Source organism: Schistocerca piceifrons, chromosome 2 (assembly GCF_021461385.2).
Source record: "Schistocerca piceifrons isolate TAMUIC-IGC-003096 chromosome 2, iqSchPice1.1, whole genome shotgun sequence".
Taxonomy (NCBI): Eukaryota; Metazoa; Arthropoda; class Insecta; order Orthoptera; family Acrididae; genus Schistocerca; species Schistocerca piceifrons.
This window is the reverse complement of record NC_060139.1, coordinates 813,801,846-813,824,955: the sequence shown is the minus strand read 5'-3', so window position 1 is coordinate 813,824,955 and position 23,110 is coordinate 813,801,846. Positions and strand designations below refer to the sequence as shown.

General features: G+C 40.9%; 1 protein-coding gene across 1 annotated transcript; it reads right to left on the bottom strand.

The window, feature by feature from the left end:
- Positions 1-8,205: 8,205 nt before the first annotated feature.
- Positions 8,206-22,839, bottom strand: LOC124776269 (enhancer of split mbeta protein-like). Its single transcript, XM_047251169.1, has 2 exons — positions 22,642-22,839; positions 8,206-11,815 (listed from the first exon to the last, which is right to left on the bottom strand). Exons 1-2 carry the CDS (start codon positions 22,795-22,797, stop codon positions 11,183-11,185), a joined length of 789 nt encoding a protein of 262 aa, XP_047107125.1. The 5' UTR covers positions 22,798-22,839; the 3' UTR covers positions 8,206-11,182.
- Positions 22,840-23,110: the final 271 nt, after the last annotated feature.

Here is a 23,110-nt window from a genome sequence, read left to right as displayed (position 1 = left end):
TTTCGAAAACTTCACCCAGTTCACTGAAAATCGGCTTCTAGAGAATTCGCAGTTCTCTCGATGCCATATCTCTCAATCTCATTAACGCCTGGAAGGCTTTTGCTGTTACAGTCCTAAACTCTTATTTAGTGTGTGTAAAATATGCTATTATCCATTCGCCCCACTGTTGGATGAAAGTTGTTCCCGCAAGTTCTTCATGCAGTCGGCCATACGCAGCCACATGTCTTCTCCATGTGTTCTAATGATGTCTATTGGTTTTCCATTAGGTCATCTCAATGTTTTCTTATTTCTTAGAATTCGGAAAGGAACTTATGTGGACCACTTATTTCATGTGGTGAACTGTGGACTTGTGGACACTAAAGTATAGACTATTCTAACAGTCGTAGTCCACTTTACGGCGCAGTTACGATATGCAGAAATCATCAAGTAGTAAATTATGTAATGTGATTGCAGGAAGATTATTACGCACAGCCCGCATCTCGTGGTCGTGCGGTAGCGTTCTCGCTTCCCACGCCCGGGTTCCCGGGTTCGATTCCCGGCGGGGTCAGGGATTTTCTCTGCCTCGTGATGGCTGGGTGTTGTGTACTGTCCTTAGGTTAGTTAGGTTTAAGTAGTTCTAAGTTCTAGGGGACTGATGACCATAGATGTTAAGTCCCATAGTGTTCAGAGCCATATTACGCACAGAAAAAGGCAACTAACAAATTGAAGTGGGCACATACCGATGTACCAGTTATCTCAATATCTGTACTTAAACCACCCTGTGTAATGCCAAGGCTGTAGCCGAGTAAGCAAAAGAATAGCAAAATTATAGTAAACTTATTAGCTTTACGTGTTTATTTTCATCTACATGCAATATTAGCCAGAAGAGTGTTGTGAGCGTACAAAATAGTTACCTGAACTGGTACGTTTGTTCAAGTGTGTGTTAAATGAATGCCCGTACCATAACACCCTGTTGTTCCCCCTAGTGATGTGATGTCCGCTGTGTACTTCAAGCAGTGGTACGATACATGCCATATGGTTACTGCACTTCAGTTCCGTAGTGGCAGTTGACAGTGTGCACATGGTTTTGCCGCTCTAAGAGTGGAGATATTCATAGAGAAGTGCTCTCAGAGAAGCAGATTTATCTATGCCCCATATTGCGAAGCAATTTAGCGTAGACATGTTAGGGAGAGTGCAAAGCCGCGTGGAGTGGTCGCGCGGTTTGAGTCGCCGTGTCACAGACTGCGCGGCCCCTCTCGCGGTAGGTTCGAGTCCTTCCTCGGGCATGGGTGTGTCTGTTGTCCTTAGCGTAAGTTAGTTTAAGTAGTGTGGAAGTCTAGGGACTGATGACCTCAGCAGTTTGGTCCCTTAGGAATTCACACACATTTGAACATTTGGAGAGTGCAATACTTCCATCACCGCCACAAGAAAAAATTGTTCAAATGGCTGTGAGAACTATGGGACTTAACTTCTGAGGTCATCAGTACCCTAGACTTAGAACTACTTATACCTAACTAACCTAAGGACATCACACACTTCCATGCCCGAGGCAGGATTCGAACCTGCGACCGTAGCAGAAGCGCCTAGAACCGCTCAGTCACAGCATCCGGCACCGCCAGAAGACAACAGGTCAATAAGGACGTATCAAGAGCAGGGCGACCTCCTAAAATAACTAAAAGTGATGACACATTCATCATTATTGGCCCAGGATTTTTAATAATGAACAACAGAAAACGTATAGCTACAACAGTAAAAAAGTGACTCATGCACGCGACCTTGAAAGAACGTGTGGCAGTGACGAGGCCGCTTCTGAAGTCCTTAAATAAAGGAAAGAGGCACGAATGGACTACTAAACATGGTAAGTGAACGTATGAAAGGTGTAAAAAGTGTTATTCACAGATGAATCGATATTAAGAGATTTTGGCTACCAGGAGGACATTTGTTTGCCGACCTGAAGGAGAAAGGGTGACCCATCAATGAATCTACCTGTGACGGTTCTGTTATGGTTTCGGGGTATTTTGCAGAAGACAGAGTTGGCGACAAAGTGAAAATAGAAGGGTGTGTAGACCAGAAGCACTATCACCTCATATTTCAGTACAATACGACAGTATGTGAATTGCGCTTAATAGGGAAAGAGTTCACCTTATAACAGAATAATGACATAAAACTTCGGACGGCGTTCTGTAAGAATAACTCTCCAATAAAGGTAAAACAGAAAGTAGTGGAAGATATAATGTGCCCGCCCTAAATCCCGGAGTGTAATCCCATTGAAATGATCTGAGATGAAGTGCATTGAAGTATCAGAAAAGTTCCTGTAATAAGCAAGGAATATCTCTGGGATATCTGGCATCAAACAGACTAGCAAAACCTACGAAAACGTATTGTCTCGAGTTTGTGAGGGAGTCATTAAGTCTATGGGAGGATACTTTGATGAAAGTAAAATATATTTTTTCTGTTTTCATTATAAATCTTTTAGTGTACGTAATTATACTTTTGGAGACATAAAGATCCATGTTCGCATTTGAAACAGCAGGTAGCAGATATGGATTACCCAAATTAAAGAACCGTAGTGTATTAGATTCCAATTTGTTTCCTCATTCGTTGGTTTTTATATCAACAAGTGTAGTGTCAAAATACTCTTCACATTTAAGTGAACATTTAAACAATCTAGTTAACTTATAGCTACAAAATGTTTCACCGTCGATAACCATACGTACTCCACAGTTGTCCAATAATTGTGTCTTGTTGAAGAGACATTAACTGAAAAAATCGCAACACCAAGAAAATTATCTAAATGTCGTGTGACTAGGCCCCCCCCCCCCCCCCCCCCATCGGGTAGACCGTTCGCCGGGTGCAAGTCTTTCGATTTGACGCCACTTCGGCGACTAATGTAGAGTGATGAAACGTCTGAAATACATTCGTCTAGGTAACATATTACGGTGATTAATATCGCAAGATCACAGTTAATGTAAGCGCGAGATATGCGAAATGTCGGTACATTAATAAACGGGGTAACCGCCAGAATGTTGAATGGAAGCTCGCAAACGAGCATGCGTTGTGTTGCGCAGGTGCTAGGTGTCAGCTTGTGGGATGAATTTCCATTCCTGTTCCACTTGATCGGTCAATACAAGGACGGTTAATGCTTGTGGATGCCGCTGGAGATGTCGTCTGACGATGTACATATGTATTCTATAGGACACATGTTTGATGATTGAGCAGGCCAAGGCAACATTTCGACACCATGTAGGGCACGTTAGGTTTACAACAGGGGTACGAGGGCGAACGTCATCCCGTCGGAAAACCCAGCTGGAATGCTGCTCATAAATGGCAACAGGGCAGGTCGAATCACCAAACTGACGTACACATCTGAAGTCAGGGTGCGTGGGATAACCACGACAGTGCTCCCCCTGTCATGCAAAATCGCACCCCCGACCGTAACTTCAGCTGTGGGTCCAGTGAATCTGGCACGCAGGAGGGTTGGTTGTAGGTCCTCGACTGTTTTTCTTCTAATCAACACAAGGCCATCACTGGCACTGATGTAGAACCGGCTTTAATCAGAAAACACAACAGACTTCCATCCTTCCCTCCAATGAGCTCTCTCTTGACAGCAGTAAAGTACCGAATGGCAGTGGTTTGCGGTCAATGGAACTCACGCTACAGAGCGTCTGGCTCGGAGTTATCCTTGCAGTAACCGATTTGTAATAGTTCGTTGTGTCACTGTGGTGCCAACTGCTGCTCAAATTGTTGCTGCAGATGCAGCACGATGCGCCAGAGCCATGAGTCGAACACTATAGATTCCAAACTGCCTATTGGCTTCTGTCTCGGGTTCTTCGGCCGACGTTCATCTAATGATTTTTCTGAGCGCAGGTCCGACGCAGCGTATCACGCGGAATACGAATCGATTAATCAAGGAGTCTTCTCTGCCGGCGGACATACAGAGAAACCTGCGCAACACAGAAGCCCTACCGTCTCGGCTGTATGGATTACCCAAGATCCATAAGAACAACGTTCCACTGAGACCGATCGTTAGCGCTCCTGGCTCACCAACGTATAAACTGGCGAAACACTTGGCCTCTCTGCTCCAGCCACACGTGGGGAAGACCGACACATACATTAAGGACTCAGGACATTTCATTGAGAAGCTGAAGAAACTGAAACTTGCGCCAAACGACATCCTGGTCAGTTTTGATGTTGTTTCGTTATTTACGAAAGTGCCACTCAGTGACGCTCTGGAGCACATCGGTTCCATGTTCCCGCAAGACATCAAAAAGTTCTTCCATGCATGTCTCACCACGAGCTACTTCACGTGGAATGGCGATTTCTACGAACAACTGGAAGATGTCGCCATGGGTAGTCCTCTCAGTCCAGTGGTGGCCAACTTCTTCATGGAACAATTCGAAGCACAGGCACTGGACTCGGCGACTTGCAAACCTAAGGTGTGGTACAGGTACGTCGATGATACTTTCGTGGTGTGGAGCCATGGTGAAGAACAGCTCGGTGAATTCCTGAGACACTTGAACAGCCTCCATGCCAACATAACATTTACCATGGAAGTAGAAAAGAACAAGAAACTGCCATTTCTAGATGTGCTGGTCACAAGGGACACAGCGTGTATCGGAAACCGACACACACGGACCGATACCTTCACAATCTGTCAAACCACCACCCGAGCCAGAAAAGAGGCATGATTAGTACGCTCGTAACGAGAGCAGGACGAATATGTGAGCCTCAACACCTCAAGCGAGAAATGCTACACCTGGAAACTGTTCTGCGGAGCAATGGGTACTCCAAAAATTACATTAGAAGTGTAACAGGGCCAAACACTCGGCGAAGTAAGGAACCAGAGGAAGAAATGTCGGGTACGGCCTTTCTGCCATACATTCCCAGAGTGACGGACAGAATCGGCCGTATATTGCGCAAACACGGCGTAAAGACGATTTTCAAACAGAACAAGGAAGATCAAAGAGTGTCTTAGATCGGCGAAGAGAAAAGAGACCCACTTGCAATGTCGGGAATATACCGTATACCATGCACATGCGGAAAAGTTTATGTCAGAATGACTGGACGATCAATTAACACCAGGATCAAAGAGCAAAAGCGACTTTGCAGGTTGGGGCAGGTGGAGAAATCGGCCGTGGCAGAGCACGCACTTAATGAGACCGACCACGTAATAAAATTCGCCGACACGGAAATTCTGCCTGTAGAGAAGCACTATCACACGCGCTTGTTCAGAGAAGCTGTAGAAATCCAAAAACACGTGAACAGTTTCAACAAGAAAGAGGAAAGCCTTAAGGTAAACGGATCCTGGCTGCCCGTACTGCAGGGAACGACCGTTGCAGGTAGCAAGAGGAGAACCGCACCGGAAATGACCGCGGAGAAGCCCTCGGACGTTGGCACGCCAGGTACATATAGTCTGCGGCCGCGAGCTCGCCTCCAGTTCACCACCGGCAATGGAGGGTGAAGCTTTGACAATGCCAGCCACTCGTGCTGGCGAAACGTCAGAAAAATCATTAAATGAACGTCGGCCGAAGAACCCGAGACAGAAGCCAATAGGCAGTTTGTCAACAAGTGGCCACGAAAGCCTTAACAATTTTGTACTATAGTTTCCCTTCTCGGTAGTGCCACGTGGCCGTCCGGAGCCCGGTCCTCTTGCGGCCGTACGTTCTCGTGACCACTATTGCCAGCAATCAAGTACAATGGTCACATTTGTGCCAAGTCTTCCTGCAATATCGCAGAAGGATGATTCGGCTTCTTGTAGCGATACTACACGACCTCCTTCCATTGGCATGTATGTCGCCTTAAAGGCGTTCTTCTCCAACGTCAACTCATCACGTCCAATCGCAAAGACAGCTAACGCTCACGACCGTTACAGCGTAGATTTAAAGCAAAGCTCATACGCTTTCTTACAGTGGCGTAATAGCGCCACTCTTCAGCAACTGGCGTGAAATCTGAATGCCGCGCGGGATTAGCCGAGCGGTCTCAGGCGCTGCAGTCATGGACTGTGATGCTGGTTCCGGCGGAGGTTCGAGTCCTCCCTCTGGGCATGGGTGTATGTGTTTGTTCTAAAGATAATTTAGGTTAAGTAGTGTGTAAGCTTAGGGACTGATGACCTTAGCAGTTAAGTCCCATAAGATATCACACACAATTGAAGTCTGAATGGATGTCGTCTTTCAGACGTCCACAAACTTTCGTTCATGTCACACATCTTGGTACTGTAATTTTTTCCCTCACTATACATATACCTGCAATATTTCCAAATAAAATAAAACTCTGAAGTTGCAGGTGTCAGTGTTTCTTCTTTCTTCTCCTCATCCTTCTTCTTCTTTTTAATCTCAAATTATATTACTTAGACTAACAATTTTTAATTCTTTTCCTTCTCTAATATTTTGATTCCTTGGCCTATTCTTTTATTGTGTAGCCTTTAACTCTTTTCAGGAATTTTGTATCTTAAGCCTGAATACTGCTTTCTTGATTTTTGGTAATTACCCATGTCTCGCTTCCATAGAGCAGTGTGGGGACTGGAACAGTTTTGTAGAACTTACTTTGAATATCCATCCCAGTTTTGTTTTTAGAGGTTCAGTTAACTGTTCCACATATCCGACTGAATTTACTAAGCTTAATTTCCAAATCTTTCCTGTATCCATGTGTCATCTCACAGCCTTAAAGTCTCATGGGCATATTGATTTGTTCCAGTTTTAGTTTGAGCTATATCTTCTTCACTTGTAAGCCTTATCAAATGATAACCTGACAGTTTATAATGGCTGTAGTGTTTCTGATCTTTTAGATGGTGTAATTGTTCACGTCTGTAACTGAAAACGTAAACTCACCACATTCAGGTACAAAGCATTACCAAATAGCAGGTTCATGTGACTGAACTCTTTCGCCAGTTACGTTACAGCTCTTGGCATTTTAGTACCTGTGGACGGTCCTGATTTCAGCAGTGAGTGTAGTGTAATATTATGTGGATGGTGTTTGCAGTGACTGGAAATGAACTGTGCCTACATTATTAAATAACTTGTTTGTAAAACAGTATAGTACACTAGTGACATAACAAATGAGGTAGAACCGTTTTAAACAGTGTGGCCCTATATGTGGGAAGGTGGAGGCTCCAATCTTCATCCAGCCATCCTCATTTATATTTTCTATGCATTCCCTAAATTACACCAGGAAAACGCTGGGTGGTTCTTCCTATAAGGTCATGACCAAGTACTGTTTCATCCTTGTCAAACGATAGCTGCAAGTATGTATGTGCCTATTTATAATAATTATGTTTTTTTTTAGTTGTAATACCAAGACGTGTCCAAAATCCTTGTAAGAGCAATGTACACATGAATAAAATGAGTAATACTGCTACCGCTCTAGCCCGTTAAATGTTGTTTCCACAGTGAAAATTGTGAGAACAACAGGAGGAACAGTCAGAAATGATAATTTGTGGCAAGTCTATGTTCTGAATTATATTTCTTGTTATGACTTCTTCTTGTTGGCCAATTTTATTTACTCAGTCAGTCCTTCTGTTTAACAAATTAGATTTCCTATTTCTGGATACAGAAATTCAAACATAATGTAATGTGACTTAAAATTATTTACTCTTAAAATGCATCACTCACTCTGTAACTGCAATATATTTTACCAGTTGTGAAATTAAATCTGTAGAATATTGTTAGCCTTGACTGAAGACTAAAATGGTATGACAGCCTTTTGGTTTGACATGTATGTGACAAGAGCATTGTAAACAAAATTCTTCCATACTTACTCATTTTTATTTATTAATAAGGCTTTCGTTGAACAAGTACTCACCTGTTTGATAAACAAATATTGTAACATTATCACAGCAATAAATTGAATCTGAATACGAGCTATTGTGAAATCTGTGGACAAAATAAAAGAACTTCAAAAAAGAACTTAGAACTGAGAATCACTCAAGACTGTAGACCTCCAGTTTTAGTGAAACTCCAGGCTACAGGCACAAAGATGACAATAGTTGCAGAAGATCAAAATGTACATAGCTTTAATACTGTAAGTTAAGGAAAAAGTAATTTTTTTCACAATGCATTACAACTGAAATTTTATATTTATAATTGTGTAGTATCTAATTACAAGAAGTCTTCTTTTGCATCATCTAGTATGTCTCCAATGTAACACTTCCCTCATATGTCCAGGAGTTCTCATAAACTTTAATAAATACTACTTAAAAGATTTTTATGTGGCTGCCAATAAAACACAGAATTTACTATCATATTTTATTTGTGTTATACATTTAGGTGAAACACTCTTGCTACAAACATAATTCTCTGAGTACTTACAAGTGAACTAATACAGTACAGAGTTAACTTTCAGGTACTTGGGAGATATCACAGTCTTTTCACGAATACCATGGTAGGTTTTAAGTACACTGCATATATTTGCATTACCACATTGATTAAAAGTATGCAATAAAGTACAGTCTTCAACTTACTTCACTATAGCCATTGTAAAATAAAAGATAATATTGTCTTTGCAGTAAAGTTGATATTTTATAACTGGTGCTGTCATTTGAAACTAATGTTACTGTATAACAGGAATAAAATTATGGACTGAAAAATCAGTTCAGTATATTATACATATATAAATCTAACACTGCCTGAAAATATCTAAAATTATGGTCATTTCCACTTTTAACTCGACAGCAAAAAATTTCATATAGAATTTGCTAACAGCATAAGGTAGGTGATATAATTCCTAAACTATCAGCTTGTTAAGATATTACATGTACAAGATTTCTAGAACATTTTTAATGTAGGTCAGTGAAGAGCAAATATTTGAGTTTTTGAGTAAAGGATCCTTTCATTATGCATAAAATAACGTTTTGAAATATAGTGTTGCTGGTGATGTCATTAAAAATATTGCTCTTATTGGGCATATTTCTTTTGGGAAACATTTAAAAATATAGTAATACCTCAATATTCAAGCTTAACTCTAATAAATGTGCAGTAACCTTACTGGTAGGGTCTAATAAATAAATAGGATTCCTAAAAAACATTGGTGTGGCATAATATTAAACTATTACAGAATATACTCTTAACAATGAACTAAAATTGAAATAGCCTGTAAGGCTCCTAACTGATAATTAAATTTAACAATGAATATGTTTAAAGCTACAACCAATAATACCTCATAAGCCAATATACAGCTGCTTCAAATAACAGTAACACTCTATACAGTCCACACACGAGACAACAAGGCAGTGGCATCACTGTTACTCTATGTGGCAGGAGCAGTATGAATCCAGAGTGAATCATGTCTTTGACAGGAGATGCACATTATTTCACTAACGTTTGGTAAAATACAAAAATAGTCAGATTATAACATTTAAAAGTATACACTGATATGACACATTTTAAAATACTTATTCAGTAATATGAACAATTTTGATCAGAAGTACATGGAATACCTTAGGTCTTGTATTTTCGGAAAATTGCATAACAGAAACAGATGACATAGCACCATAAGTCACTGAAATGCTAAACAAAGACCTGCGAATGTGGCTTGAACATGATGTGAAGCTGTAGGATTATAAGAGTGGTATTTTACAGATGAATAGTATGGACGGCAAATCTGTAGCATGAAGCTTACACTTTTATGACTGAATAATCTTGAATTTTGAATGAAAAGTGTGTATCCATGTTTGTAATGTAAACAACAGTCTTACAAAAATATATAAACCTCTCAAAACTTTCTGACAAAGTGTGTTACTCTGCCAGTCATATATTACTGCTCAACCCTTGCTGGGATAACTGTATTGCATGTACCTCAAATCTATTTTTCTCTTTTCATCTCTTGTATCATTCTAAGTACTAAATGCTGATAACACAGCTCATTCACACAGATCTACTAAGTCATTTGAAAATAATGAGGCAACCAATTGCAAAACAAAGTTTTATTATCCCTTGACCTAGGTTTAGACATTTCTAAAAATATCTTTTTCAGAGGGAGTGGGACTCGTTATATCACATGGCGGTACATTAGACTATGTAACAAGACCTACTCCCTCTGAAGACAATACGTTTAGAAATACCGAAACCTAGATCAAGGGCTAGTAAACTTTTATTTTGCAACTGGCTGGCTGATTTTTTTCAACCTCTTCATTTCTATATAGCTGCTTATCTCCAGTCATGTTTAAGATTTTGAATCTACTGAGTTGTTTGGGCATCTCAGGAACAGAGGAAATAAAGGAGATATGAAGAAGAAAATCTAGTTTTGTCAAAGATTCGTTTGATAACCTCGTGTCACAGAGAAGCTCATCCAAGTACAGTGGAAGACGCTACAAGGGAATCATTGTGCATCAAGTCTGTTTTACTGTTAAAATTCTGAGTGTGGACGTCCAAAGAAAAGTCAATCAATATATTACTTCCTCCTGAGCAAGAACAGGGAGATTCCAGCTCTTACGAACTCTCTCTTCCCACGTGCCGTTCGTTACTGGAAGTGGAAAGATGGAGGGTAAGGACACAAAGCACCCTCCGCCACGTACGATAAGGGGGCTTGTGAAATACAGATGTATATGCAGCTATATACCATTTCTTCATATTAATCCCACTGCTGGACATTACCTCAAAAATCTCTGCCCAAGTTTTTACAATTATCGTAAAAGAGAGTGATGTGTTCTTATGGGATGAACATCTGGACCAAACAGAACAGAAGAAGTTTTTTAAATTCTACATGAGACGTACACTTTCTGATATGCATACATGACAGGTGCAGTCATTACTTTATGAATTCATGCTCATATTGACTATGAGTTACATCCGTCTTGTGCAACGTTTAAAGCCATGTATGTAAACAGCATGACCTCACGCTGATGACGGGCGTGTAATTCCAGGACATGTGGTACGTCATCAGGGATACTCCCCACTGCCTGACAGGGCATGTACATAGTCAAATGGCTTCAGAAACACCCGAAAGCGGTATAGGTACACCGTCCTATGTCAGACAAGAACCCAGCAAACGGTGGAGACTACCAGATGGTACGAATTTTAATTTCCAGTCTCGTCTCTGTATTTGTTTGATACTGTAATGGATAAATCAAAATAAAAAGACTTACTCAGTCAATTTGTATAAGCTAAGTAATTTTTAGTTCTAAACTTGTTCAATGTTGAACAACATTCTGTCACGTGGAAAGACCATTGGTATATGCAACTAGCGCCACTAAACCAGTTTCTGTGCTGGCTCACCACGGCCTCCAAACAGACGATGCCTGTGCGTCTTCCACCTCTTCTTCTGTTATGTCCATACTCTCCAGTTTGTCATGCGTCAGTGGAACTGAAGTGGTCCTGGCGGTTAATACCGGAGTCTCGACAGGAGACGGCTGCTGCTGGTGGTGGTGCTGTTGAGTCACCGGTGGTGGGGGTGGAGGCGATGGAGGCGGTGTGTTGGCGGGCTGGTGTACCGGCAGAGGCGGGGGCGGAGAGCCGCCACCCCCGCGCTGCTCCAGGTGGCGCACACACGCGGCCAGGTGGCGCAGCAGCGCGGCGCCCGTCTCTCCCGCCCCCGGCGCCGACCCCGACCCCTCCGTCTCCGCCGCCGTCGCCGCCCCCGCCAGGTACTGCGACACCTCGGCTGCGCAGCGCGTAAAACCGGCGCGGAACCTGTCGGCGTAGGCGAGCTCCGGTGTGAGCGCGAGGGCGTGGTGGCGGCGCAGCTTGTGCAGGTGGCGCACCGTCAGCTCCAGGATGTCCGCCTTCTCCAGCTTGCTCACGTTCTCGCCCTCCGCCTGCAGGGCCACCACCATCAGCTCCTTCAGCTCGTCTAGGCACCTGTTGATGCGAGCGCGCCTCTTTCGCTCCAGCATCGGCTTCATCACCTGCAAAGGCGAAACGACAATGTTTGTTAGCCAACACATCGTGCATATACAACAGTGGCACATGTCTACTGTTGACAGTAGTGGAAATCAGTAGAAAGGCAGTAGTAAAATATATGAAGGATACATGTATCGAATATATTATAAAAGTAGCAGATACATATCGACAAACAATCATGGCGGAATTACATGGTTTTTATTTCATAATACGAGTAACATTATAAGGCGTTTGCATTTCCTATAACTGAAAAATCAGTATTGATTATTTTAGACAAAGATAAACGGCGGAGGGTCGAGTCCTCCCTCGGGCGTGGGTGTGTCTGTTTGTCCTTAGGACAGCCGGCCGGTGTGGCCGTGAGGTTCTAGGCGCTTCACTCGGGAACAGCGTGACCGCTACGGTCGCAGGTTCGAATCCTGCTTCGGGCATGGACGTGTGTGATGTCCTTAGGTTAGTTAGGTTTAAGTAGTTCTAAGTTCTAGGGAACTGATGACCTCAGATGTTAAGTCCCATAGTGCTCAGAGCCATTTGAGCCATTTTGTCCCTAGGATAATTAAGGTTAAGTAGTGTGTAAGCTTAGGGACTGATGACCATAGCAGTTAAGTCCCATAAGATTTCACACACATTTCAACATTTTTTTAACAAAGATAAAAAGTCCAGTTTGTTTTAGAAGAGGAGCAATTTTGTGCTAGAAGGAGAAACCACATTCATTTCCGAAAAGGAAACATTTATTTTCGAGGAGGAAACTTATTTACTGTTTGAAGAGGAGTTTTATTAGCTTTGAAAGAGAAACGTATTTTTTGTTTTCGGAAAGGGTATCATGTATGTGTTTGGAAAATGAGTTGTTTCCTTTTGTTTCGAAGTGGAACCATAATGGTTACGTTAAGTTGCAGAGGAGTGCTACACTTCACGCCTTCACAGTGCGTAAAAGAGTTTGAGGATCTACACAGAAAACATCATCTTTGGAGAGAGGCAGGCTGGGCTAGAAGGAGAGACCAGAGGTTCCAATAAAAATAAAAAGAGGCAATATGGTAGAGAGAGATGTCACGAGTTCCACGTCATAAAGTAGGGAACAGGACCTATTACTATAGCTAGACGAACAACAGGATAGTTGCTATCGCTTTCCTGTGTTCCCTTTTGTATGAAGTGGAACTCGGAACTTACATTCCACTGATGAAATAGAGTGGCAGTCTTACTTCCTTTAATCTATATTGTATGCCATAAGATGAAATTCTATCATTCCGAAACCGGTTGTAAATAATAAAATAATACTGATTCAACAACTGTTCCCGTTTCAACATTCTGTGAAAATTGGAGCCACAATTAGAAAAGGAACAATATAAAATCAGGCCAAAAAGGTCAGCAAGTCAGCAAAAAAAATCTTGTGCCCATCTGTTGGTGAGAGATACTGGGAGAAAGTTGACTGTCTAATCGGACTGTTCTTTGGTATTGACAAGGCTTATTGCAGGGTAAAAAGAGGAAAGACCTGGAAGTGCCTGAGAAATAGAAGCGTGTCTGAAGAATTGATCGGGAAGACTCAGATGCTGTATAGGTACTGAAAAGCTATGTGTGATTTGGCAAAAGTCATTCTTTGCCATTGTTGTTCGTTGTTTTGGATGACACGATAAAGAACATCAGGAAGTGCCATGCAAAGCTTCATGCCGCGCTGTTACTGCTTATGCCATGGCCTGTGGGAAACAGCGCTGAAAGTACAACTGAATCAGGACATAGGGAATTTCTTTAGATTTTTGTAGTGTGGTGATGTCCTTATACAGTACGCCAAGCATCACTGTAGGTTTTCTGGGCTACTAACATAACTGCCAATTACCTTCGAATTGAGAAGCGAATACAATACAAAATTTATCCGCAGGAGGTATCCTGATGTTATTGTGTTGATGATATGACAGGTTTTGTTTCATGAAACGTTTCTTTTCTGTTAGCGGGTAGGGTGACATCCTGCTTGGAGATATTCAGAGGAACCTCCTCACAGACTGTACATTTACAATGAATAGCTAGCAAAAGCAGTGTGAGGCCTTGGAAGTAAGAGAAAAACAGCGCAAAATCCGTTAGAAACGAAGTTGTCTGGATGGTGACATTTCGAGAATTGTTTCTCACAAGGGTAACAGTTTAAACTAATCGTAATTAACATCACAAGATATCGTGGAAATGTTCGCTTGCAGTACCTGATGAAGACGACTATGCCAGCAATAAGACGTTATTCAGAAGCATGAAATTGTCATTCCAGCTCAGTTGCAAGAAATAATATATTTTTCGTCAAATAAGTGTTTTCGTCTAGTCGTGTACAGATTACTAACAATTTCTCATTATTTCAGTCAAAAGTTCGATTGTAAGTTAATGCTTGCCCCTCACCCTGAAGAGTAGTCGGAATACTGTGAGAGGAATATGTATGATAGAAATAGGTCCATTATTTGAATGTCCCTTAGCCACGTCAGCTTGTATCTCGTCTTTTTTTTTTCTTTTTGTTTATTTTTTTCCCACCTCACTAGCGTCCTGTAACGTCATCTCCACTTACACATGGCAAATGAAATGAGAAAGTATTACAATCGGACCAAGTGCTGTGTTATTACAAAACATTTCCCATTTAGCGCCTATCATAGGGGTAAACAGGGAAATGTCACATAAATCGCTTTTACGTGATACTCAGTAACGTAAAATGCGGTTGTACCCCGGAATAATATCTCCATCAACAGGTCGTTGGGCACAAACATTTTGGCGTCGAGCTGTAATCACATGTCACGCTTTACACGAATAAGTTGTTTTACAGTGAGAGAATTTCAGTTTTCCAGATTGTCGGCTAATACCTTAAATACTACCTTCAATCCAACCTATTCTACGTTTTACACCGAAATAAAGACGTATGTACAATGTATATGAGGAACGTGCTAATATCTTTGTATGTTTACCATTCCTTTGGAAGTCTTCTCGGGAAGCGGATTCTGCGGGGCAGGCATTAAGCTGTCAAAGTGTTTATGGGATGGCGTAATTTCTGTCTTCACAGCGGAAAAAATTACTGCGAAAAGTTTAAGAGGTAACAGCTATTCATCTGCAGGTGTTGTTGCAGACTTTTTTTTAAGTATATTTCTTAAAATAACACCTAAATTTTCCCTCTGTTGAAAGAAGAGGACATCCAGATCATAAAATTGTGAAGACAGTTTGACATTTTTAAGAGCAGCCAGTAGCTCCAAAAAATCGCCAGGTCAATTACTTGGTCGTTCTGTAAACTTAATACGTTTAAGACCGCCAGCAGTAAATCTGGAAGTTAATTTTTTTGTGAAGTTTCTGGAAGCCCGTTGAGCACAATCAACTTTTCGTCTATAACCGCACGAAAAGGTAAGAAGAAAAATATTTATGTCTGTGCTATAATAACAACCACATCTTCCATGCGTCACCTGTGCTTATTGTACCACGCATTATTTCGAATTCCTTGTTTTTCTTTATTTCCTTTTTATACCAGTCTTCTGTCAGCTTTATACTAGATAGCGCTTACTGCTGCATCTAACGTTTTCTGTGGGTAAGCTGATAATGTAGCTTCCCGATCCCCGCACTGTTGAGTTCAGACTTGCATGACATATTAAGTACAGCAAGTACTATGGTCTACACTTTGCCGAAAAGAGCTAACACGTGCCCATCACATACCGATGAAGTGGTTACCTCTATGGTAATTTCAATTAAGAATGAAACTACCGTCTCTCTCTTTCTCAAGAGAGAAGTCGTCGAAGATGTAATAAGAAGATGTTATGAGAAATTATTGATGGAGTGAGTTTTCAAAATATCTGTAAGTATCATCCGAAGTAGCTCTGACAAATGTCATGAATATGATAGTTGAGGCTACAACGGAATGATCAATATTTATGCTCAAGAATTTCAATATAAGAAAGGGTTGGTTACTTGAGTGTATTAAGTTTTCGATGGCCATAGACATTACAGTAAACGTGCTGAACAAAAATGATTAGATACGATCAAGTGTGACCTGCACTTAAATGCAGCATTAGGTAATGTTACAAAATATTACTATGTGCTGTACGCTGCCGGCCGAAGTGGCCGAGCGATTCTAGGCGCTCGGGTCTGGAACTACGCGACCGCTACGGTGGCAGGTTTGAATCCTGCCTCAGGCGTGGATGGGTGTGATGTCCTTAGGTTAGTTAGGTTTAAGTAGTTCTAAGTTCTAGGGGACTGATGACCTCAGCAGTTAAGTCCCATACTGCTGTAAGCTTACAAAAAGTGTTAATGTGGTGTGCGTGTAGATGCCACCTCTTTGACTCTAGTGGTGTGAATGGAAGCCTGTTGTTCAACAATCCGTGGATATAGAGATCGTAATCGAATGAGCACTTGTTCAGGTGTAATAGTAAACATTTTAATGTCCAATATTAACCATAATTGGGCCATCTCAGACAGCAGCTTGATCAGCTAGCTCCACAAGAACGTCTGCGTTATTGCAGATTCTTTTGTAATACTTTTACTTTCATAAAGTCAATGTACCATGAGCGTGAGAACAACATATACGACATGTTGTAGAAGCTATCCTATTGTAAGCCTACATATTTCATAACTCTATGCAACTTTCCTCGTGTTTCGTGACGTTTCTTTGTCACTGGTGGAAGAAAAGTATTGTTTCAGCTTGATTATTCATCGCCATATATCACCATTAATTTTGGATGCCTCACCTCCAATGGCTGACTAGTAGCTCTAAACTTTACTCTGCAATCGTTTTCACCTACGCAAGTGATCCTTTTTGTGTTTTTCATCTGACAGTAAGGGAGCACAAGACGAGTAAATGAATAAACTGGATTAGAAAATATATCTACTCTGGCGTGTCAAGGCAAGCGCAGTCTTACACACAGTGTTTTAGACAGTATCTGGTCAATATACAGCTCCAGTCAAATGGTATGGTAAATATAAGAACCCAGAGGATCTGAAAAGTATATATTTGGATTTCTACCGTGATGTTAAAACCATGCACATTTTTTTACTCATTACTGAGAGCCCAGAAATGAAGAAACTTAGGCAGGTATAGAAAGAAAGTGGACTTCAACTGATCCTTTGGCAAATTTCGTGAAAAAAAGATTTATGTGAAATTAAGCAGTGAAAGAATTATCTTCTTTGATTTCTTTGGTTTGCTTCTGCTAGCTAACTGTAGAATTAAAGGTGTATAGAATTCTCCTAGTTGAACTATTTTATTTTATTTTGTTTTCAGTGGGAGTATCTGAGTAACCAACAGGAGAGGGGAGAATGGTACCAGAAGAAAATATACCAGATAAGTTTCAGACTTTCTCATTTTTTCAAAGATTACTACGTAAAGTCAGATTTTGTTATTGCGTCAACCAACAAAAAGATATATCTTCCAGTTTTTTTTTCGTCTTTTATGTGGTTCGGTGGCTCGGAGGTATGATGAAAATTAGTGCGGCTGTGCAAATTTTGAGATTTTACGTTCTTATGCTTGCAACTTACGAGGAGGCAAGTTTTGCTCTCCTTTCAGGCAGATGCGTGCTAAAGACGAAGAGTCGTTTATGTTAGTTGATGTATATAAAATGTTGTCAATGTTCACTAATTTTAATCGGCATATTTTACTGAGACCAGTAAGATGCAAGTTTACACCGACAAGGGGAAACCATGCAGAGGAGGAGTGCTTGTGGCAACAATTTATTTATACGTCTGTTTTTCCCCCGTAACATTTCTCTGATTTCAGCCTAAAGAAAAATACCGATTTTTGTTTCTATCAAAGAAGATGAATGCACAACCAGTGAGGACAACGATAGCAACTGCATTGAAGTGGTTTGTTAAACAGAAAGCCGATGAAGCTGACGCCGACGAAGTTTAATATGGGAAGAAGAAAATAACAACGAAATAATAAAAGTGGTAAAGCTCCCGAGTTCGATCCTCAATCAGTCACACAATATTTGTCTGTCACTTATTTCTTTCACCTCTAGCAATGTTTATTATATGAAACATGTCGCGTTTCTCAGTGGTTCGGAGCGTTCGTTACCTTACAGATTTCCCTATAATTGGCTGCTCAAGTCCCTTCGGACATTATGCTTAGTAAAACACTGTTGTATTCAAAACAACCTTCGGATTGACGACAACTTAAACTCTTTTACACTCATTTATACACTTTTCATCGTTTAAACACTGAGTTTTTAAAATTTTGAACACAAAAATTTCGTTGATGTGAATTAAGAGTTCGGGTGTACTAAGAACAAGAATCACTTCTCAGAACACATTGTTCACCTACACGACTATGACGTGATTATAGCTGACATTATCAGAAAGTTTTTCAAGTAAGAGTATGCATTCAGAACCGTGCAACGAAACTTGAAACTAAAAGTATACAACTGACTGCCTGCAAGATCGGGAGTCTTGGACAACTACGAAGTATGACGCCAAAAGAAAGGCAAAGCTCTGGCATTTAACGACCTATAGTCAAGAGCAGCTTTTGTAGAAGATACGCTGCTCAAAATCGTTGCCACCTAGATAACCGTTCCAGGAAGTTTAGTTACGTGGGATATGCTTTTTAAAGAAATTGTTCCAATCTTACCACTACCGTCATGGGGCATCTGATAACGATACCCTCACGTATGCCTCGAGAAACAATAGCTTCCGGTTTCTAAACCGTCTTTTTATTATTGTTATTTAACAGCTGTTACTTTTATTACACTCCCGAAACGCGTCATTTTCCATGTAAAACACAAACCGAAAATGAAAACGTCCAAGTATTTAAGAAATTACTTCTGAAATACGTGTTAGTGTTCTGTAACAACATTTTCGTAGTCTTTATGGGATACTTCTGGTGTCACAGAATTTTTACCGGCACGGCACACATGAAGGCAATGCGAGAAATGCCTACAGTCTTCTTTAAGATCCGTTTCAAGCGAAATCAAATTACAACCGCCTATCTTGACGCCACATGCCTTTCGATCCTGTATACATAATGTATACTTGTCTTGTTCAAGTGACAGTGCAGTGTGTGGATGGAATAATTTGATGCTTTTACGACATGACTTAGTATAACCTCAATGAAAACTTTTTTAGTTATTAGAATACAGTAACTTTCATAAGTTTCACTATATTTCGTAATATTACCTTAGTATTGTATTTTTAAGGTTTTTTAATTAATACAATGACTGGGTACATGACAACTGCGTGACCAATGTTTGTGTGTCATGCGTTTTACTTTACAGTCTTTTTTATCCCGCTTTTTATACCTTTTATTAACCCATACATATGTTACATTTATTTTAAATACAGACAATTGATGTTGGATAACAGATTAGATCTCTCTTGTAAGCTTGATGATTTTGTAGATATGTACAGGCGCACGTACGTGGTGTCAATGAGGCACCGAAACTGGAAGCGTAATACAATTATTAAATAAAATTAAACGGCTTTTGGTATCTATTTTCTTCGAACTGGGTGTATGGTTAATGCTGGTAACTTGTTTATGCATCGATATCTTCATGGAACTTCTTTTATGTAAGAGTACTTCTTAAGCGATAATTGAAAGTTGCTGAAAAGATGTAAACTGGTGGTAAATGGTGATTAAGTGTCCCCTTACACGTTCCCCCCCCCCCCCACAAAAAAAAGAAAAAATGCAAAAACGGCCAAGGTCCCATTGCTTTACAATGAGCATGTCGAGCTATCAGGTCGAATCTGCGTTTTGTTAGCAATTTTAAATTTGATATTTACCAATTTGCCACTATTTCTGTGCAAGGTTTAACAGAAAATTATAGGAATTGTCCCAGCAATTTCTGTCAGATGCCGTTAAAGAGCGTAGAATATAAAATAGTTGTTCCAGTTTCACGGTAAATAAAAATGTAGCAGCACTATTAATCACAAAGCAAAAGATTCAACTTTTTTACTAGGTCTAGTAAAGAAATATTAAAATGTTTGCATTAGATATGATAAAAAAAAATAATTATAACAGTTAAAAGTCATGCCACATAAACACAACACAGCCAATACGATACTCAGGTCCCAATGTCAGCAACACAATTTAGAAGCCACGAAAAACGTTTAGTATTTCCTGGCGATGACCTATTCAAACTGGAAACCATTTCCGTTTTGCGAAAATTTATTTAACAGTCTTATTATTTATAATATTTACCTTTAACCAGCTTCGACCCTTTAAGGTCGTCTTAACACCTCGTTGTTTACATTGCTGTAAACATGCCTGTAACCACTTCCACGCAGTTGCTTAGTACTGACGTCATTCTTAGTAAACTGTGTAGTGCCGTTTCGTTAAAACAAACACAGTAGATACTATTGGTTGACTGCTGACTTAATTTCGTTATGAAATACCTGTCTTCAGACACAGATTCAATTTTTCTGAAGGAGAGAAATAAATCAATAGATAAATTTATATCTTGGTGGTCATAGTGGTCTTTCTGGGTAACTTAACACAACAAAATAAAACACTATCAAATGGTATTATCGATCGACTATGCTCAAAATAGCGTTCTATATTAATTGTAAATGTGCAATGACTTTTCCAGAATTTTTTCTTGTATTCAAGACTTCCACTATTAAACGCGTTTGCAACGCACTTTTCGCCGAAGTGCGGAGTGAGCTGCTGTTTGTATCTAACGATTTATATTAGACGCTCACATATCGATAATTGTGACGAGAATGTGCTATCGTTGATTATCAACTTTTAACTGTAAAAAAACTTTATGTTCACACATTTGTGGTCCTTCCCAAATATCACTGCAATAGTGGGTGTACTGAAATCAACAGTATAATACGAATAGGCTTTAAAGGAGCTACTCTTAAACAGTCAGGTCATGTTGAAACGCATTGTTAAACTCTAAGATCATTCTGGTTCCATGCCCAGGAATTTCAGGATTTACACAGTACCATAGTAATTAAAAACATTAGACACATGATCAGCAACTCGTCTTATTAACATACTGAAGCCTCCCGATGATGAATATTCTGGTTGAAACCGACAATGGCGTCGAGCAATATGTAATTGTAAACAGTCATGAATTTAGTTGTTACTAGTTGTTCCACTATATTTCCACACAGAGTACCATCAAACTGTGTAGAATTATCACTGCGTATGTCTTTATTAATTTGACCTTATAACAAAAACAAATTTATGTAGATTTCCTACTATGGCAACGTTTCGGTAGTTATTTTCTAATATTGTCTTTTTATACGGTGTCATGTGCTCGAGCGTGACAGTAATTATCAATCTATCAAGAGCGTTGGCGCAAAACCACATGCTCTGAAGTGGTTCTGATGCATATCAAAGCACTCAGTACGATCATACATACGACTGACATGAAGATACTCATTGAACGTAACTACTAGTGGAAACTTCAGCCTTTTTTTAAAGCTGCAAAGACAATGTTTTACGTATAACTTAAAACGAAATGCAGTTACTCTGAACGAGCCACTGGAGACTACGGCTTACTTATACCAAAATACAAGAAACATATCTCCGAACAACTGACATTTTTTTAAATAAAGAAAAGTCGTATTTCAATCGCCAAAAGCTGATGATTCCTAATTATTGATTTACAATGTGACCCACAGATCATATCCAGGTATTTCACTTAAAATTATTTTTAACAGCTTACACAACAATATCAAAACTGTGGCAACACATAACACATAAATCATGTTACGCCAGCTGTTAATCAACGTCTATAGATACTTATTACACTCAGCTTTAACTTTTTCGTGTGGAAACAGTCGACATACTGGCGACTGCACAGCTGATTTCTGTATCAAGTCGAAGTAAAGACGTATCATTATTTATTAGCAGATTTTACCTGTTGAAACATGACGTTTTTGAAATAATTACGAGCTATGGGACACTACCGTCACGAGATTAGGTTGTTGGAGTTCGGAGTAACCCTGTATTTAAACCAGTGGTGTAAAATCCGCGGCCCGGGGGCCGTATGCTGCCCAAGCAGAAGTGAGCATCATACGATATGTAATTAAAAAATTCCATAATATTCCGTTGATGTGAAGTTATGATCAATCGAATATTTTCTATTTGTAACTAGCGCCACACGATGCTTTTCTCTCATTGGTCGATCTTTTATTTCCCTCAGCGGTTATTGCTAGTGGTAAGTCCGGGCCAAAAGTACTCGCCTTATTCCATTGTGAGCCAGGTAAGCTAAAATGGTGGACACCCCTGATTTAAAAACACTGTCAACAGCGTGCAAAAAAATCGTCAGTACACACCCTAACTCAACTTTACTTTATTTCTAACGGCACCAAGCGTTTCGATGGTCGTGCTATAAGGTGACAGTGGTAAATGTATACACCACTGATAGGCAGCTGGAGTTACTGATACTAAAATATAGACTTTCACGGCCGGAAATATCATGTCCATTATAATTATGCGTGCTGTTATGCCGTGGTCGGTTGAGACAAAATTCATCAACCGACCACGGCATAACAGCTCGGATAATTATAATGGACAGCTGTCACATACCCAGAAGAATTTTGTTGACTGAGACATGTCAAAGGCAAATTCGTAGATCTAAATAAATCTTAATCTACCTGATGATAATGTCATAACCACCGAAACGCGTAGTAATGTTAGAATAAAAATAAAATTGTCGTAAGCTGTGATATGATATCTAATGAATCGCAGTTCATTACGGAAGACTGAGACGTATGTCACAGGCAAATTCGCAGATCTAAATAGATCTTAATCTACCTGTTGATGGTGTCATAACCACCGAAACGCGCAGTAATGTTAGAATAAAGATAAAATTGTCGTAAGCTGTAATATGATATCTAATGAATCGCAGTTCATTACGGAAGGCGAACATGTCAACAGAGAGGTGTTGGCACTGACCTTTCTGTACTGGTAAGTCCTGGAGATGGGCTGCTCCTCGTAGTCGGAGGTGGGTGGCGAGGCAGCGGCGTGGTGCAGCATGCCGTGCTGGTGCTGCGCCGCGGCGGCGGCGGCTGCGGGCACGACCAGGAAGGCTTGGCTGGCGTCGGGCCTCATGGCGGCTACTGTGCGGGCAGCGCAGGCGTGCTGACTGCTCGGGCGGCCGCCGGCGTCTGTGTCGGCCCGCGGCGGGCAGCACTGCACGGCAGCGGCTAGGCGGCGTCCCCGCCCCCCGGCCAGGTGTGGCGTGCAGCCACAGGCCAGGAAGAGCCGCCGCCGCCGCCGTGGGAAAGTCGCCGCTCGCCGCGTTCCCACACACACTGCCACCTGTGCCCGCGCTCCTCCCCCCCCCCCCCCCCCTTTTCCAGCCCCTTGTGGCGCGTTTACGCACACGCGAACGGCAGCGCGTCGCCCCTACACGGGATTCCTC

Coding starts and splice junctions, on each gene's coding strand:
- LOC124776269 (XM_047251169.1), bottom strand. CDS start 22,797: ATGAGGCCCGACGCCAGCCAAGCCTTCCTGGTCGTGCCCGCAGCCGCC. Junction 11,816..22,641: donor GGACTTACCAGTACAGAAAG/GTCAGTGCCAAC, acceptor TCGCCTTTGCAG/GTGATGAAGCCGATGCTGGA.